Below are 18,042 nucleotides of genomic sequence, written 5' to 3'. Positions count from 1 at the left end.
TTTATTTAATTAAAATAAAATTAATTAAGCAGGCATGGTGGCGGGCCTGTAGTCCCAGCTACTCAGGAGGCTGAGGCAGGAGAATTGCTTGAACCTGGGAGGTGGAGTTTGCAGTGAGCCGAGATTGAGCCACAGCACTCCAGCCTGGGCAACAGAGCGAGACTCTGCCTTAAAAAAAAAAAAAAGGCAAAATAGCAAAGTATACCGGGTATATGACCGCTAGACTGGTAAGGGAAAAATGCCACAAGTGAGCGTGCATACAACTCCAGTAAACACAGTGCACACGCGGCCCCTCCCAAATGCCAGTAGGCCACCGCACAGGCAGACAACCCCACAAGGGAAGAATAAAGGGAGAAGTAATGCAGACCCCAAAAGAATGCCAACACATAAAACTCCAAATCAATGGTCAAACAGTACACTTGATCTCTCAAGTTGCCCGCTTGGCCCTCTTCCAAGTGTACTTTATTCTCTTTCATCCCTGCTCTAAAGCTTTTGAATAAACTTACACTCCTGCTCCAAAACTTGCCTCATTCTCTTACTCTGTCTTACGTCCCTTGGTCAAATTCTTTCTTCTGAGGAGGCAAGAGTTGAGGCTGCTGCAGACCCATACGGATTCACCACTGCTAACACAAGTAATACTCAAAATGCAGTATTCCTGGGTGAGAGTGAACTTAGGGAGCATCCAATAGTGCTTACTTCCCTCTTGACCCATGTAGATACCAACAGATGATCCCTGAAATATTGTATTCAATTTAGCTAACTCTGTACGCATTCCTGATGAAGGCTGCTATAAGAGATTCAGAAATGACAGGAGGACAGTAGGACAGAATTCAAAAAGTGTGTGTTAGTATTCCAGGATATGGGATGTGAAGCTACCACTCACCCAGTTGCTTAAGCCACAAACCTAAGAGGCTTAATTCCTCTTTCCCTCAGCCATCATATCCAATTGACTCTACTCTCAATCCACATCCTAAATCCATTCACTTATTCCATTTTCACCACTTCTACCCTAGTTCAAGCTCCCAACAATAGCCTCGTAACTAGTCTGTTTCTACTCTTGTTCCTCCATAGAAGCTGGTGTGATGTTTTTAAAAATATATAAAGCATAAGGTGACTTGCCAACTCTCAGATGGCTTCTCATCACATTTTGTTTTGTTGTTCCTGTTGCTTCCATACATCAGATTTAAAATAAAATCTAAATTCCTCATCTGAAAAGGCTCAGATCTCCCCTTGTACCTCTCTGTTCTTATTCACTGAGCTTCAGGCACACTGGCTTTCTTTCTATTCCCCCAACACACCATGCTGGTTGAAATGTACTTCCCCCTAGTTTTCACATGGCTCCTTGTAAGGACTCAGTTTAACTGTTTACCTACTACAGAGGACTTCCGACTGCTTATTCTGAAGTCGTCATCCAGTTGTTCATCATATTGGTGTGTTTTCTCAGCACCACACTTATTTCTAGTTGTTTCCTGTGGGTGTATATGTGTGTGTGTATTTGTGTGTTCAACTGCTCAATTTTTGTTGAATGAATGGACTGGTAAGCCCTATTCCTCCAATTTTTTAGATGAGCAACAGAAAATATTGAGCAGGGGTTAAGACTCTTAACAACTTTCATCTTTTTTTAACCTTCTCCACAACAGCAATTTTATCTTCTGTCAATTTCTCTGTCATGATTAGCAATGAAACTTTTGCTATGGAAAGTGGTTATGTTCAGAGGCAGCAAAGAGGAATGGCCTGGAGACTTGCAACTCACTCCATATGTAGACTTGAAGAAATAAGAACACCAAAGGATTGGGGTGGAGAGCAGTGGCTTTAAACAGAGAAACAAAATATGCTGAGTTCCTATAGCCTCCTACAGAGAAGAAACAAAAAAAAAAAAAGTCAAAGTAGGAGCTAATAAATAACATGGGATTTAATTAACACTGGAAAGGGCCATGAGGCTTCCCTACATGCCCCCTACAAAACCTCCGAACTCACATCTCTCCTCTTCCTACTGTCCTCAGAGCACAACATAATCCTGCCTAGAATTGACACTGAAAACTCAATCACAACCTCTCATCTGCCCAAATCCTTCAGATTCTGACACAGCTCTCCCACTCCCTTTCTGAGAAGTCACCCTTACAAACTTCAGTTCACACAGAACTCTTTCTTTTTCTGATCTCGTTTCAAGAGGAAAATCCAATTGCATCACAGTTCATTGTTCTCTGCTTATTTTTTGTTTTGTTTGTTTGCTTGCTTTTTGAGACAGAGTATCATCAACACTCAGGCTGGAGTACAGTGGCGCGATACTGCTCACTGTAGCCTTGACCTCCCAGGCTCAAGTGATCCTCCCACCTCAGCCTCCTGAGTAGCTGGGACCACAGGCACATGCCACCATGCTCAGCTAATTTTTTATTTTTTGTAGAGATGAGATCACACTATGTTGCCCAGGCTGCTCTCAAACTCCTGGGCTCAAGCAATCCCCTTGACTCAGAATCCCAAAGTGCTGGGATTATAGGCGTCAGCCACCATGCCTGCTCTGTTTGTTTTATCTTTGCTTTTACTTGTTTTATTTTTACTTTTACTCATCTGAATCTAAGAATCCTATTAAGTGTTGAACACAAAATACTCAATAAATTCTTTTTGATTAATTATACAGATTCACACTCGGTTTGCAGTTTCTACTGTAAAGGAGGAAACAAGAAGACAAAACCTAAAGGTAAGGGAAGAAGAAAGTGCAAGAAAAATAGGAGCTCTACAATACAAGGGAAAGGAAGCAGAGGTACAGGAATGGGGAAGATACCCAGTAAATGAGCTTTCATTGTGAAGACTTAATCACAGTTTATAATATGTTGTCAATCTGCTAAAATGGAAGTTGACAGGAAATTGGCAGAAACAGGGAAATGGACACAGGCCAATTTACTCTCTTTTGTTAAATCTCACCAGTGCCTTGCCTTATTTGCAACTACTTCAGTTTCAAAGCCAGGCAGATTCTGGTTCTTTCCTTATGCAAATATTGATTTATTAACAGACTAATTCATACATAGCTAGAAGATAATTATCTATGCACATTAAGCCAGATGAGCCATCCTCTATCACCTGCTTCTTTTTAAAAATGAATTAAAATTTACTGTGGGATATAAGTAAATCTCACTGAGAAAACATGAAATCTCTGTATCTTTTTACAATCATAACAGAAGCAGCCGTTACCATTCATTTTTAGAAACCAGCTCACATTTTTTTCCTTAACAATATTTTTAAATGTATTGTTCTATTTTGGGGGGTGGGGGTGTAATTCTTCTCAATTGTGGTTATAGATACATAAAATGTATCATCTTAGCCATTTTTACATGTACAGCTCAGTAGTATTATGTACATTCAAACTGTGTGTAACCATCGCCCCCATCCATCTTCATAACTCTTTTTGTCTTGCAAAATTAAATTAAAACTCTGTACCCATTAAACAAAACTCCCCATTCTTCTCTCCCCAGCCTTTGGTAACCACCATTCCATAATATTTTCTGTCTCTATGGGTAGGAACCAACTAACTTGTAAAGGACTCAATGGTGTCTATCATTTTGTGAGGCAGACAGACCTGTGTTACTCTCTGTTGCTTCTAAGCACCTAGCATAGTGCCTTGTATATGTCATGTATTCAATAAATGTTTGCACACTGACTAAGTGAATGAATGATAGTTCCAACTCCTGGTCCGCCCTCCGGTAACCCTAAGTTAAAGACTCAGACATACAGGAAATATAGGTTGGATGCAAAGAGAATATTATTGATGGAGAAGGACACCAGCATTTTGCTGCTCTATTTGTCTCCACCCAAAATTCATTCCACAAATATAAACTGAATGCTTCTATATGATGGAAGTACACTAGAGCCTCAGATACAAAGATGAACACATAGACTGTACCTCCAATGTGTGCCTTCCCATGATCACTTCATAGCACTGATTACACTCTAGTGTAATCGTGTATGTATCTGCCCTGCCACTATACTGTTAGCTCTGGCCAGGACATTGTCCATCACGTAGTAAGCACTCACTCAATAAATAGCTGGCGAATCATCTAATGGAGACTGTAGCCCACCGTGGGGAAAAAGACGCACAATCATACAGAGTCAGGATCCTTAGTTGTACGAAAGAAAAGCTGCTGACTCTTGCCAATATAGCAGAAAAGGATTATATTGAAGATACTGGGTAGCTCTCAGGTGTGTTGGAAGGTGCAGAGATTCAAGACTGGGCCCATGCCTCTAGGAATAATGCACAAAATCACTGCAGAACTAGCCCAGCGAGAAAACTATCACCATTGCAGCTCTCTGTCAATACCACTATTACATCAGAAACTCAATGTTGCAACCACTGAGAAACTAATGTCACTGCTAGTGCTGCCAACAAAGCCAGCCGCCTGGCTATTAGGGCTATTCATACCAGCAAGGAAAGGAGCTCCAAAACGAGCCACTATCCTCTGGTTGCTCATACCTGAATTTAAGTTTGATTTGGATGAGCCTGACTGGCAAAGCCTAGGTTATATTCTTAAGCCCAGTTGTAATGGAGGCTGGGAATTTGAGCTCTAAATAAAAGAAAGTAGGCTGGGTGCAGTCACTCATGCTTGTAATCCCAACACTTTGAGAGGCCAAGGCAGGCAGATCACTTCTGGTCAGGAGTTCAAAGACAGCCTGGCCAACATGGGGAAACCCCATCTCTACTAAAAATACAAAAGTTAGCAAGGCATGGTGGCACATGCCTGTAGTCCTAGCTACTCAGGAGGCTGAGGCATGAGAATCGCATGAACTTGGGAGGCAGAGGTTGCAGTGAGCTGACATCGTGCCCCCACACTCCATCCTGGGCGACAGAGCAAGATTCTGTCTCAAAATAAAAGGAAGTGATTCGTATGACATGAATCCAGTAGTAATATGCAATAGGCACTAGGCCTAAATATACATTCACTTTTTCATTGTCATGGAACTTGTACTTTTGTAGGAAAGACAAACAATAAACACATAAATGAACATAATGATGGACAGCACTAGATGCCACAAAGAGAAACAGAGTTGTAAACTAGGGTATTCAAGAAGGACTTTCCTCAGATGAGCAGTCTTGAAGGATGTGAGGAAGCAGCAAGTACAGAGTCTCTGGGATGGAAACTGACTTGACATTTCTAAAGTGCTGCAAAGAGGCTGGAGCTGAGAAGTGAAGGAGAGAGTAGAAAAAGAGGTGGAAAGGGCAGCCATGGACCATGTCATGTAGTCCTTGCAGGCCATGGTTTTGGACTCTGTTAAGTGGCAAGGGAATGGCATAATCTGACATATTTTAAAAGAATCACACTGGCTGCCATGTGGAGAATATTTTACAGAGAACAAGGGTAGAGACCCAGCTGATCAATGTATAAGCAGAGGGATCCAATCACTAAAATCCGCCCAGATGGTTGGGGAGATGGGATATGAAGGAAATCTTGAAACAGGTAGTTTCTACTACCCAAAAGAAAAGGTTAGAGGGCATCATGGGCAAAGGGAAGCAGGAGCAAGAACACAGCGGCATGGAAGGCCCCAGCATATGTGGAAAACTTCGAGTGGTCTGGTGAAGTTACAGAGAGGGATTTAGACATGAGGATGGAAAGGAGGAGAGACCTAAACGGCCAAGGGCTGCCCATGCTGTTCTTTTAACTTTTCACATCACCAAAGTAAAATGTTGGTACAGTGATGGGGGCTGAACCTGAGGCACAACTAGGACTACAACTTCCCTGGGAGGCTAGTCCTCCCAACAGAGTTTCCAAGAGAGCAGGAAGGCCACACAGTTCCTTGCTCTTCCCCCTCTCCTCAGACTAGAAAAAACATGGGCAACCCACAGTACTGAGCTGTCAGTATCAAAGCAAAGCTGGGCACACCCACTCACTGTGGTGTGGCAATCAGATAGCAGAGATCTGAAGGTGTCTCCAACAGGTCAGTCTCCAGGAAAAACTGTCCAAGTAAATATGTTGTTTTCCACACTGTCTTAGTCTGTTTCTGCTGCTATAACACAAATACCTTAAATGGGATACTTTATAAACAAATTTATAAACAATAGAAATCTATTTGCCCCAGTTCTGGAGGCTGGGAAGTTGAGAGAGCAAGGCATCAACAGATTTGGTGTCTGGTGAGGGCCCTTTGCCTCATACATGGCGTCTTCCTGCTGTGCCCTCACAGGGCAGAAGGGTGAAACAAGTTCCCTCAGGCCTCCTTTATAAGGGCATTAATTCCATTCATTAGCAACCAAATCACCTCCCAAAAGCCTCACATCTTCTTTTTTTTTCTTGAGACAAGTTTCACTCTGTCTCCCAGGCTGGAGCGCAGCAGCGTGATCTCAGCTTACTGCAACCTCCACCTCCCAGGTTCAAGCGATTCTCGTGCCTCAGCCTCCCAACTAGCTGGGATTATAGGCATGTGCCACCACGCCCAGCTAATCTTTTGTATTTTTAGTAGAGGCAGGGTTTCACCATGTTGGTCAAGCTGGTCTTCAACTCCTCACCTCAAACGATCTACCCTTCTCAGCTTCCCAAAGTGCTGGGATTACAGGCGTGAGCCACTACACCTGCCCACGTCCCACATATTATTATCATTACCTTGAGGATTAGGTTTCAACACTTGAATGTGGTGGGGATATAAACATCCAGACCTCTGATTCCACCCCAGATTCCCAGGCTGTAAGTACACTCAGCCTTAAAGGAAGTATTAGCTGTGGGTTGGTGAAGAGAATAGAGGAAAACATTCCAGAAGGAAAGAACAATGTATGCAAATGCCAGGAACCATTTCTCCATGGGCAACAAAACCAAGGCTGGAAAGACAGGTTGGGCCTAGATTGTGAAATGCTTGGATAATGGGGTAGTTACCGAACGGTTTATTCCTAAACCAGATTCCCCAGTTAAATACAGTAACCAAAACCGAAATGTGCAGTGCTTGCTTTTTGTCCATGATAGATGCTGGGGAAACATTTGCAGGTTTGCTGATTGAATCCACAGATGGAAGTCTGTAAATTTAGGACAGATTGTCTCAGTTAATCTCTATGACCAGTCAGACTTCGGTAATGATGGATTTGCCTGACACGAGAAAGTTCTACTTCTCATAAGTTTTGAGAACTTAACTGCAATGTGGCCTTTATGAGATGAAATCTGGCTCAGGTGCCAAAGATCTGCAACATTAAGACCTTTGCAGGTGGGAATTCCCCGTGATTTTAGGTTCCCTGGATCCTTCAGTCTTCTACTCCAGCTGAGGGTTCCCACCCAAGCCAGGACTCAGCCTTTGTTATTCTCATGCATCAGCCACAGGTCGCTACCTGTCACTTCAGAGTTCTGAGCACAATGAAAATGCAGACTTTACAAGCACTTCAAGTCAAAACAAGTGATTAGCATTGGCACCAAGGGTTTAAGAGGAACTCAGCCAAAAACTGTTCAAAACTAGCCATTTCATCCGAAGTGGGACACCAGGGCCCAAGGAGAGAAGAAGCTGGTTGGATTAATGCATACCCCCGCTTTCCAAGACTCTACTGTATTTCAGTGAGAGTTGCTACCAACTCCTGCGGGCGCCCCCACCCGCCCACTCCACTAATCTCTTGTCTTATCCAGAGATACAAGGAACCCGTGGAGAAGATGAGGTACAACTGGGATAAGGAGATCGTAGGTGTTTTACATTTGAATTTAAGCAACAAATCTGTCGAGCTGTTTTTCTGCACTTCCCCCTTGGGCTGGGTCACGGGAGGGGAAAGCTCCAACCGCCCGGGACTCCTTAGAGTGAATCCCATCCCCTCAAGTTCCTCTCCAGAACCTCCCCCTACTCCCGCCCTTGCCCTGCAACTCCTCCCTCTCACTCTGAGTCGCACGCACCCCTGTCCCCTTCCTGCCCGCAAAACTACTCTTCAAAGACTTCCTTCCGGGCACCGCGAAGCCGGCGTGCTCAGCATTCGGAGAGGCAGCGGCGTTCGCCTTCATCCAGGACAACAAAACTGCCATTTCCGAAGAGAAAGGAAACGGCTCGCGGCTTCTGGGGTTCCCAGGCGCGGGCCTGCGAGGGAGGCCGGGAGCCGAGTGGCCACGCCCAGAACCCCGAGCCCGCCCCCGCGCCAGCCAGCCCGGCCCCGCACGCGACGCCCCCTCCAGGTCCCGCTCCTGCGCCCTATTTGGTCATTCGGGGGGCAAGTGGCGGGAGGGGGAGACGTGAGCGGCCGAAGGGGAAGCGGAGCCGGCGCCGGCTGCACAGAGGAGCCGCTCTCGCCGCCGTCACCTCGGCTGGGAACCCACGAGGCCGCCGCATCCTGCCCTTGGAACAATGGGGCTCGGCGCGCGAGGTGCCTGGGCCGCGCTGCTCCTGGGAACGCTGCAGGTGCTAGCGCTGCTGGGGGCAGCCCATGAAAGCGCACCCATGGCGGGTAAGTGGCCTCGGGGATCACCAGCCCCGTTCGTGGGACGCAGCGCGCTGCCGAGGCTTGGGTTCCCAAGTTGGGCTCTGGTACAGAAAGTTCCGCGTGTCTCTGGCCGAACGCTCGGGGCGGACCCGGAGGTGACCGGGCGGGGTGGGGGAAACTGAGGCTTGGACCAGTCACCCGCTGGCTCCGGGGCCGCCTGCTGAGGAAATTGCCCGGTGCTTCCCCTCTCGTTTTTTGGAAGCGGCGGCCTCAGGCCGGGACGGGTGCGCATAACCTGTTGAGTTACCACAAGTTGGTTTTTACAGCCTTTCCCTGAAGTTAATGTTTGCCGAGGTTAGAGTTTATCTAAGGCTTCCGTTTGTAAACAAGATTAGCTGAGTTGAAAAATATGTCTACCGAGGCCCGCGGAAACGTCTCCCAGTTAGTTGGGGAGCTTTTCAAGCGTCTCCCCGGCATTTCATGGTCTAATATTATGCAGCATTATCCAGATGACTTACAGTCTTAAGGTTCCCCTGACGCTCGAAGTTAGACTTCGGAGCTCTTGGAGCTAGCTGGGAGCCTTTGGGGAGCGCGCCCCGCCCTCGCGGCAGTTGAGGCGGCTGCCCCCTTGGCGGGGCGCTCTCCACCCCTCGTGTGCCATAAACACCCGGCCGCGGCGCGCGGCAGCTGCGCAGCGTTAAGGGCACAGCTGCACGGTCGCCGGTGGCCCGCGTCGTCGCTAGTAAGGTCGTAACAGGACGATGTTGACATTGCTTTTCTGTGTAGGGCGGAATTTGTTTCCTTTTAGGCCCTTGGCCCTTTGGAGACTTTAAACAGCCCTTTTTGGATGAAACCAGGAAGTTGGGATTTGCTGTGTAAATACTGTTCTCCTTGGTCAACTGTTACAGAAGTCAGGTCCCTACGTAATGGTCAGTAAACCAGGATAAGTTAACTTTAAGTGAACCAAGGTTTTCATGGTTTTGAATTCTGTCCATCCACTGTATATTTAGCCTTAGGTTCGTTTTATCCAGCAAGAGAAAAAGAAGGCAGTTTGTAAATCTGGAAGGTTCAGGCACAACACTTGCTTTTTCTGGAATGATCTGGGTGAATTCATTTTTCTTCGTTTTGCTGAAGTTTTTTTGTTTGCTTAATTGTGCATGTGACACACTGGCTTCGCAGACCTAATTTTGAGATCATTTAAGAAAAGTGGTAAAATCATGTCCATCGTGTATCTTGGTCCTCATTTTATATCAATTATTTCATGAGGTGAGGTCTCCATTTTAAAAAATTTGTTGCTGTGTCTGTGAAGATAAACCTTACTGTTCCAGTGAATTACCGGTTAGAGTAATTGTGAGTGACCATGCTTTTCTTTCTTTTGTCCTCATAACACAGATTTTTTTTTTGTCCTATTTTAACACTCACTGTTTGTTCTGTTTATTACTTAATGTCTTTCTAGAGGTTAGTCCCATTTGGAAAACTTAAAATGCTCTGTATTAGGAGAGCCCTGAATTCATAAACTAGTATAACCAGCCAGAGGTGGAATCTGTTTCTACAGACTATGGTGTCACCTTGCAACTAGATTAAAAGGTAACAATAGAAGATTTCTCAAAAAGCTAGTAACTGTTAATCCAAGTCTTCATATATAGTGAAATCTGTATACAATGTCATTACGGAGTATAGTGATTTTTAGCAATCATACTAAAACTCGTATGGCTGATTTTTACTGGATACATTTTCTTTGCATCCCACACTATACTAATTTAGGTCCGTAAATCATCCCATTGGATCCTCACAGTATTGTCCCCATTTTATAGATAAGTAAGCTAATTTATGGCAAGTAAAACAATTAATACATGTTTGGTTTCAGATCAGAATCCAAATTTTCAATTAACCCTTTCACCACTAAGCCACGTTAGTTGATGATGGCTCTTGAAGTAGATAATGCTTGTATTCCACAGTACTACCATTGCCTAGAATATTGTGGGAGAAGATAAAAAGATTATTGAAATTCTGCTTTTAAAATATTCTTAACAGTCTGCTGCATAGCTTTATAAATATCAGTTGGAGGAGGGAGACTATGAGCACGTTTGCAAATCAGTGAACAGGATTTCTTGTAGTATTCCAAAGAATGGCATTAACATTAACAGGATGGGAGGGGAGGCTATTAGTCATTACTCTTAGTAGCAAGTGACAGAAACCCACCTTGAACAACCTTTGTGGAAAGAAGGGACTTTTTTGACTTGTAACTGAAAAATGCAAGGATTGAGGTGGCTTGAAAATGGCTGTATTCAAGGGTTCAAATAAGTTGCCAAGAAATTAAGAAATCATCGTGTAAGAGTGAAAATAGCGTGGAAACAAAAACAGGTGTTTGTGTTAGCCCAGCCAAAAGATGATGGTGAGTGGCAATGGAGATAAAAGGGTGGATTCTAGATCTGTTGGGGTTTGGGACTAATGACTTGCGGATGGATTGGAGGGTGGGATGAGGAAGAGAGAGGAATCAAAGGATGACCTCTTGCTTTTGGGGTTGAGCAGCTGGTAATGCAACAATTGGGAAGGTTGGGGGAGGAGCAGGTTTCGAGTAGAAAATCAGTAGTTGCATTTTGGCACTCATATCTGCAGGCTTAGGAATCAAACAATCTGGTCCAATTCTAGTCTCTGCCACTTTCTATCTGGGTGGCCTTCTCTGGGCCTCAGTTCTTGTCTGCAAAACAATACTCCTGTCTAAGAATTGTTGAGAGGGTTAGATGAGCTAATGCACATAACCCTGGCTTGTGGTAAGCACCTAATAATGTTGGCAATTATTTGCTATCTGCTGCTAAATACATCTACATAGTCTATTGACCTTGATGTTTTTCAAGTTAATCTTACATTGTATTCTTTTGTGATAAATAGATGATAGTCCCATCAAGAAGAAGAAATTCTCACAAAGAAGAAATTTGCCCAAGAAGTAAAGATAAATCCTTCAAAGTTACTGTTTTTCTTTGTACTTTGAGGATTTTTTTTTTTAAGTGTGGGAGAGTTCATCTTTGTGAAAAGGACACAATAATACACTTGCTCTCTTCCTATGTGGTATACATATTTAATCTTCATTAGACAAAAACTCAAAACGAATAAAGCACTCTGAAAAGTTGCTCAATTGGGACATAGAAATCTCTTACATGTTTTCCAAATCTAAAGGTACTAATTTAAAAATTAAAACTGTACTGAGAAGGCTTGCAGTTAAATAAGAAAATCCTATTTTATCCCTCCATTGTATGAAATTAGGGGTGTTGGTGGGGTGGTGCAAGACCTAGAGATGCCTGTAAGTAGAAAGGGCCTCTCCTGAAATGGTCCCCTCCACTCAAAAGAGCAGAGCTGTCAGTGGCAGAAATTGGTCCATCTGTCCCCAGTTGTGTGGGTGAATGAATTTTGGCAGAGGTATTGCATTCAGTGGCTGGTACATAGTAAGTACTATGTAAGTGTTTGTTACATAAGCTAGATATTTATCTTGAAAAACCTGATAATACAGTCCCTTTTAGTGACAGCTTCAAGATATGTTTCATAACAACAGGGGCAAAAGTAGAACTTCCTGTGGAATAATCTACCCTCCTGACACCACTACCCCCACTCCCCCTAGGCAGAAAACCACACATTGCCAGTATTCTTAGTTATATGTTCTTTCATAACAGGATATTTCTTTATTTTTACAGCATCTGCAAACATAGAGAATTCTGGGCCTCCACACAACTCCAGTGCTAACTCAACAGGTGAGTTTTAAAAGATTAAAAAAACAAATTTTCATTTGTCTAGGGTACATGAAGTAATAACAGCCAGGGAAGTAGGCGTAAGCTGATTCACTGACCTGTTTTAACCCTGAGTTCTCCACCCATGAATAGCTATGACCTGCCCTAGTGCCCTATAGTAGACATCAGTAAGTGATAGTTCGCTGGATTAGTCTTTCTCAGTCTTGTAAAGATGTGAATAAACTCTAAAACAAAAAGTGTATCAGAATTTCATGTTACAAATTTTTGAAGCACATTTTTAGATGTAGGGGTTTTGTAGTTTGCCTGTAGATACGAAATGTCGGTACAGAAGTCTGCAGGTCTTGCTGATGAAACAAATCACTCTAAACTAGTCAGCCGTGGCAGCCTTAATATACCTCTGCTGACTCTAAGGAGACCCTACTTACATTTCACCCATTAGGCAGACTCAACCCAAACACTTGGTGAGGCCCTTACCCTGTGATTTTAGTTTGGGACAAAGCCTTGGGCCTCTGAGTTCACTAGTATGGAAAGATACAAGAACCAGGCTGATGTCATCAATATCAGTAGTAAATCATCAAGGTGTGTTTCTTGTAAACAATTTTTAAGTTACCTTCTCACTACCCTTAATCTTCACAGTTGACTGAGTTGGAAACTAGAAAAAGGTACGCCAATCCTGTTGCTAACTTGTTTACTTTTATTCAGGGAATGTTGACTCTAATGAGCTAGCACATTCTAGGTTCTAAGAATACAAAATGGACCAAGCCTTAACTTCCAGGGGTTTTTGCTTTTTGTTTTTTATTTATTGGCAAAATATACATGACATAAAATGTATAACCATTTTTTTCAGTGTAAAGCTCGGTAGCGCTAAGTACATTCATGCTGCTTTGCAACTTGCTGGAGTTTTTATTTCTGTGCAGCATCCCAGTGTTTCACTTAGTTTATGTTCTTGGTTTACTGCTGTTCTTTCTCATTATCTCTGCCTTTTCAACTGGTGTCTGGTGGTACATACTCAGGACATACTTTTATTCTAGTTTTAGTAATTCTACAGGAAACATTTTCATTGAGAGGAAAAAAGTCTAGATGGATTACTCCAAAATGTAGTAGTGGTTATCGTTGGGTAGTTGTGAGAGGGTCTTAGTTAAAAAAAATTTGATTATACTATTAGGTACCTTTTCCTTTTGTCCTTTATTGAATCTAATTCTGCACTAAACTTTTAACCTCGGGTAAACAAAGGAGGTAGAAGAAACATAAAGACAGTAGTATTAGTAAGAGACACCATTTATTGAATGCATACAACTTATAAGATACTCCTCATACATTTACTAATCTAACCACGGTGAGGGGGGTGTCCTTTCTGGTTTACACATGGGGAAATTGAAACTCAAGAGTGGTTAGGAAATGTCCAAGATCACGTGACACTAAGTGTCACATTCAGGATTTGAAACCTAGTTGTATTCTAAAACCTATGTTTCTTTATCACACTGTCTGAAATGGGTTATGGCCTTACTTTTAAAAAGTGCTTTTCACTGTGAATGATTATTAAAAATCAACTCAGTACTTTGAGGGCAGCTCCAGAGTCAGTGGGATGATTTCAAATGCCCCTTCTAGCACAGGGAAATTTTTTGAGAAGAAAAGCATTGCCTCAAATTTTTCTAGAAGGAGAACAGGTAATACAACTATTAAAAATGTTTTTGCACAATGTGTTATACTTCTCCTAACTGTTGCATTCCTCTTTGTATCTTGAAAACACTTTTGAAACATGTTAAGTTTGTGTATTTTTACGGGATGGATGCTTAACTGTGTTTAGTTACCTAGACCATTGTTGAAGCTTTGTTTCTCTGAACATACTGTTTACCAATTTATTTGGTGCTATTTATTTAGTGCACTTTCTGTGGCACCATATTTCCTCTCACTAGGAAAATAGCATGTTTGGCAAATTCCATTATGATGTGTATTCCAGGAATGTACTGTCGGAAAAAGCGGAGACTGCCTGCAGTACTACTTAGAATGCTGGGTGTCTATCACTTTTATAGGACTCACCACGTTGGAGTTTCAGAGAATCTTTTTTTCTGTTGTTTTGGTCTCCATCTAAGTTCCTTGAGAGTGAAATCTCTGATTTATTCGTTCTGACATCTCACTCTATGCCTGGTGCATAGTAGGTATGCAGAATATGTATATTTTTGGTTGGTTGAACTCAATTGTGGAACGAAATACATATTTTGTAATTGCTGACTTGCCTTGTCAAAACACTGTTATATACATTTTGCAGATATGTACTGGTTTGTGCTCCAGTCCTACCCATTATTACAGCTGTTCTCTGTTTATACAGTAACATAGGTACTTAAAGTCAAACAACAGGAATGGAGGTTGCTTTCCAGTGTACCACTCAGTTACATATAACAGTTCTTTTTTATGTCCCCTAATCATTATTTGAAGACAGCTATACTTTTGACATTCTTGTCTGCAGGGACTTGTTTGACACACTTTCATCTTACAGAGAAAATAATTTCCGCTTATTTCATTTGTAGTCAGTGTATTTATATTTTAGATTCTGTGGATGGATGAATTTACACTTTATAGTACAAGGAAGACACATGCCCAGATTATTTTTCATAATGGGTTTGGGCAAGGATGTAAGGAAATGTGGCATGGTCTAGATGGGAGTGCAGATATCATCAGTAACTAGAACAGCAGCTCAGTATCATTCAGGATACAGCTGTCTCCTTGATCACCTAGCATTGATGCTTCCCAACGAAGAGGGATCTGAGAGGATTGGGTTACCATCATCCAATCTGAAGCTCTTTTCTTGGACATAACTTGCACCAACTCCTTTCCAAAGCCGTTTCTCTCTTAATCATGTATGTTCCATCTATTATGATTGCTGTTGGTTTGGTTACTCATCCTTGGCATAGTCATTTGGGCCACTCTAGTGGGGTTAGTTTTTTCCATAGACATAGCAGGGATGGGTAGTTGTGAAAGGGTCTTATTTTAAAAATATTTTATTACACTATTAGGTACCTTTTCCTTTTATCCTTTGTTGAATCTAATTGTGCACTACTGAACTTTTAACCACAATTTTGAGCATTTGGACCTGTCTTGCATTTAGATTTCTACAGAAGAAAGCAGTAGAAATTTGGGAACAGCTTATTCTGTATTCCAATTTTTACCTCTAATTGCAACAATGAAAGTCCTACTGAAGTGGAAAGAATTTATCAGATATATAATCCCGTATGTCACACTACCTTCTTCTATTTATTTTAGATAAAATGTTTTATGTTTGAAAAGAATATTAGATGGAAACTTTCTGTGAGTTTGTAAGTCAATCAAAGATAGGAACCAGTTGGCCTGATGGTGATACCGATGATTGATTGATTGATTGATAAAAATGGTGATAGATACAAATAGTGATAGATAGATACACAGAGAGACATAGAGATATCAATACTGGTTTTTCTCTAGAGATTTGATGTAGAAAAGAATTTTTCTAACTAAAGAATTCATAGTACATTTAAAATAACTGCTTCAACTCCTCAGAGAGTTAATTGTTTTCAACTCATGTTTTTGAGATTGCATCTGAAAATTGCTGGTAATTTTTTTTTATGCTTTAAGTTCTAGGGTACATGTGCACAACATGCAGATTTGTTACATATGTATACATGTGCCATGTTGGTGTGCTGCACCCTTTAACGCATCATTTGCATTAGCTATATCTCCTAATGCTATCCTTCCCCCCTGCCCCCCACCCCACGACAGGCCCAGGTGTGTGATGTTCCCCGCCCTGTGTCCAAGTTTCTTATTGTTCAATTTCCACCTATGAGTGAGAACATGAGGTATTTGGTTTTTCTGTCCTTGGGATAATTTGTTTAGAATGATGGTTTCCAGCTTCAGCCATGTCCCTGCAAAAGACATGAACTCATCCTTTTTTATAGCTGCATAGTATTCCATGTTGTATATGGGCCACATTTTCTTAATCCAGTCTATCACTGATGGATATTTGGGTTGGTTCCAAGTCTTTGCTATTGTGAACGCTGCCACAATGAACATACATGTGCGTGTGTCTTTTTTTATTTTTTATTATACTTTAAGTTCTGTGGTACATGTGCACAACATGCAGGTTTGTTACATATGTATACATGTGCCATGTTGGTGTGCTGCACCCGTTAACTCATCATTTACATTAGGTATATCTCCTAATGCTGTCCTTTCCCCACTCCCGCCCCGACAGGCCCCAGTGTGTGATGTTCCCCTTCCTGTGTCCAAGTGTTCTCATTATTCAGTTCCCACCTCTGAGTGAGAACATGCAGTGTTTGATTTTCTGTCCTTGTGATAGTTTGCTCAGAATGATGGATTCCAGCTTCTTCCTTGTCCCTACAAAGGACATGGACTCATCCTTTTTTATGGCTGCATAGTATTCCATGGTGTATATGTGCCACATTTTCTTAATCCAGTCTTATTGATGGACGTTTAGGTTGGTTTCAAGTCTTTGCTATTGTGAATAGTGCCGCAATAAACATACGTGTGCATGTGTCTTTATATCAGCATGATTTATAATCCTTTGGGTATATGCCTAGTAATGGGATATCTGGGTCAAATGGTATTTCTAGTTCTAGATCCTTGAGGAATCGCCACACTGTCTTCCACAGTGGTTGAACTAGTTTATAGTCCCACCAACAATGTAAAAGTGTTCCTATTTCTCCACATCCTCTCCAGCAATTGTTGTTTCCTGACTTTTTAATGATCGCCATTCTAACTGGTGTGAGGTTGTATCTCATTGTGGATTTGATTTGCATTTCTCTGATGGCCAGTGATGATGAGCATTTTTTCATGTGTCTGTTGGCTGCATAAATGTCTTTTGAGAAGTATCTGTTCATATCCTTTGCCCACTTTTTGATGGGGTTGTTTGCTTTTTTTCTTGTAAATTTAAGTTCTTTGTAGATTTTGGATATTAGCCCTTTGTCAGATGGGTAGATTGTAAAAATTTTCTCCCATTATGCAGGTTGACTGTTCACTCTGATGATAGTTTCTTTCGCTGTGCAGAATCTCTTTTAGCTTAATTAGATCCCATTTGTCAATTTTGTCTTTTGTTGCAATTGCTTTTGTTATTTTAGTGATGATGTCTTTGCCCGTGCCTATGTCCCAAATGGGATTTCCCAGGTTTTCTTCCAGGGTTTTTATGCTTTTAGGTCTAACATTTAAGTCTCTAATCCATCTTGAATTACTTTTTGTATAAAGTGTAAGGAAGGGATCCAGTTTCAGCTTTCTACCTATGGCTAGCCAGTTTTCCCAGCACCATTTATTAAATAGGGACTCCTTTCCCCATTTCTTGTTTTTGTCAGGTTTGTCAAAGATCAGATGGTTGTAGATGTGTGGTATTATTTCTGAGGGCTCTGTTCTGTTCCATTGGTCTATATCTCTGTTTTGGTACCAGTACCATGCTGTTTTGGTTACTGTAGCCTTGTAGTATAGTTTCAATTTGGGTACCATGATGCCTCCAGCTTTGTTCTTTTGGCTTAGAATTGACTTGGCAATGTGGGCTCTTTTTAGCTTCCATATGAACTTGAAAGTAGTTTTTTCCAATTCTGTGAAGAAACTCATTGGTAGCTTGATGGGGATGGCATTGAATCTATAAATAACCTTGGGCAATATGGCCATTTTCATGATATTGATCCTTCCTGTCCATGAGCATGGAATGTTTTTCCATTTGTTTGTGTCATTTTTTATTTTGTTGAGCACTGGTTTGTAGTTCTCCTTGAAGAGGTCCTTCACATCCCTTGTAAGTTGGATTCCTAGGTATCTTTTTCTCTTTGAAGCAGTTGTGAATGGGAGTTCAGTCATGATTTGACTCTCTGTTATTGGTGTATAGGAATGCTTGTGATTTTTGCACATTGATGTTGTATCCTGAGACTTTGCTGAAGTTGCTTATCAGCTTAAGGAGATTTT

General features: G+C 42.0%; 1 protein-coding gene across 1 annotated transcript in view; it reads left to right on the top strand.

The window, feature by feature from the left end:
• Positions 1-7,868: 7,868 nt before the first annotated feature.
• The window catches only part of TMEM123 (transmembrane protein 123), a 61,326-nt gene continuing 51,152 nt past the window's right edge, over positions 7,869-18,042 (top strand). Inside the window, exons 1-2 of the mRNA XM_011984396.1 lie at positions 7,869-8,383; positions 12,049-12,105. Of these exons, the coding sequence (XP_011839786.1) occupies positions 8,284-8,383; positions 12,049-12,105 (157 nt within the window). The 5' untranslated portion in view covers positions 7,869-8,283. The remainder of the gene's footprint in view (positions 8,384-12,048; positions 12,106-18,042) is intronic.

Source organism: Mandrillus leucophaeus, unplaced genomic scaffold (assembly GCF_000951045.1).
Source record: "Mandrillus leucophaeus isolate KB7577 unplaced genomic scaffold, Mleu.le_1.0 Scaffold267, whole genome shotgun sequence".
In the NCBI taxonomy this organism is placed as follows: domain Eukaryota; kingdom Metazoa; phylum Chordata; class Mammalia; order Primates; family Cercopithecidae; genus Mandrillus; species Mandrillus leucophaeus.
Note: the sequence above shows the minus strand (reverse complement) of the source record. Positions and strands in the feature narration are given on the sequence as shown.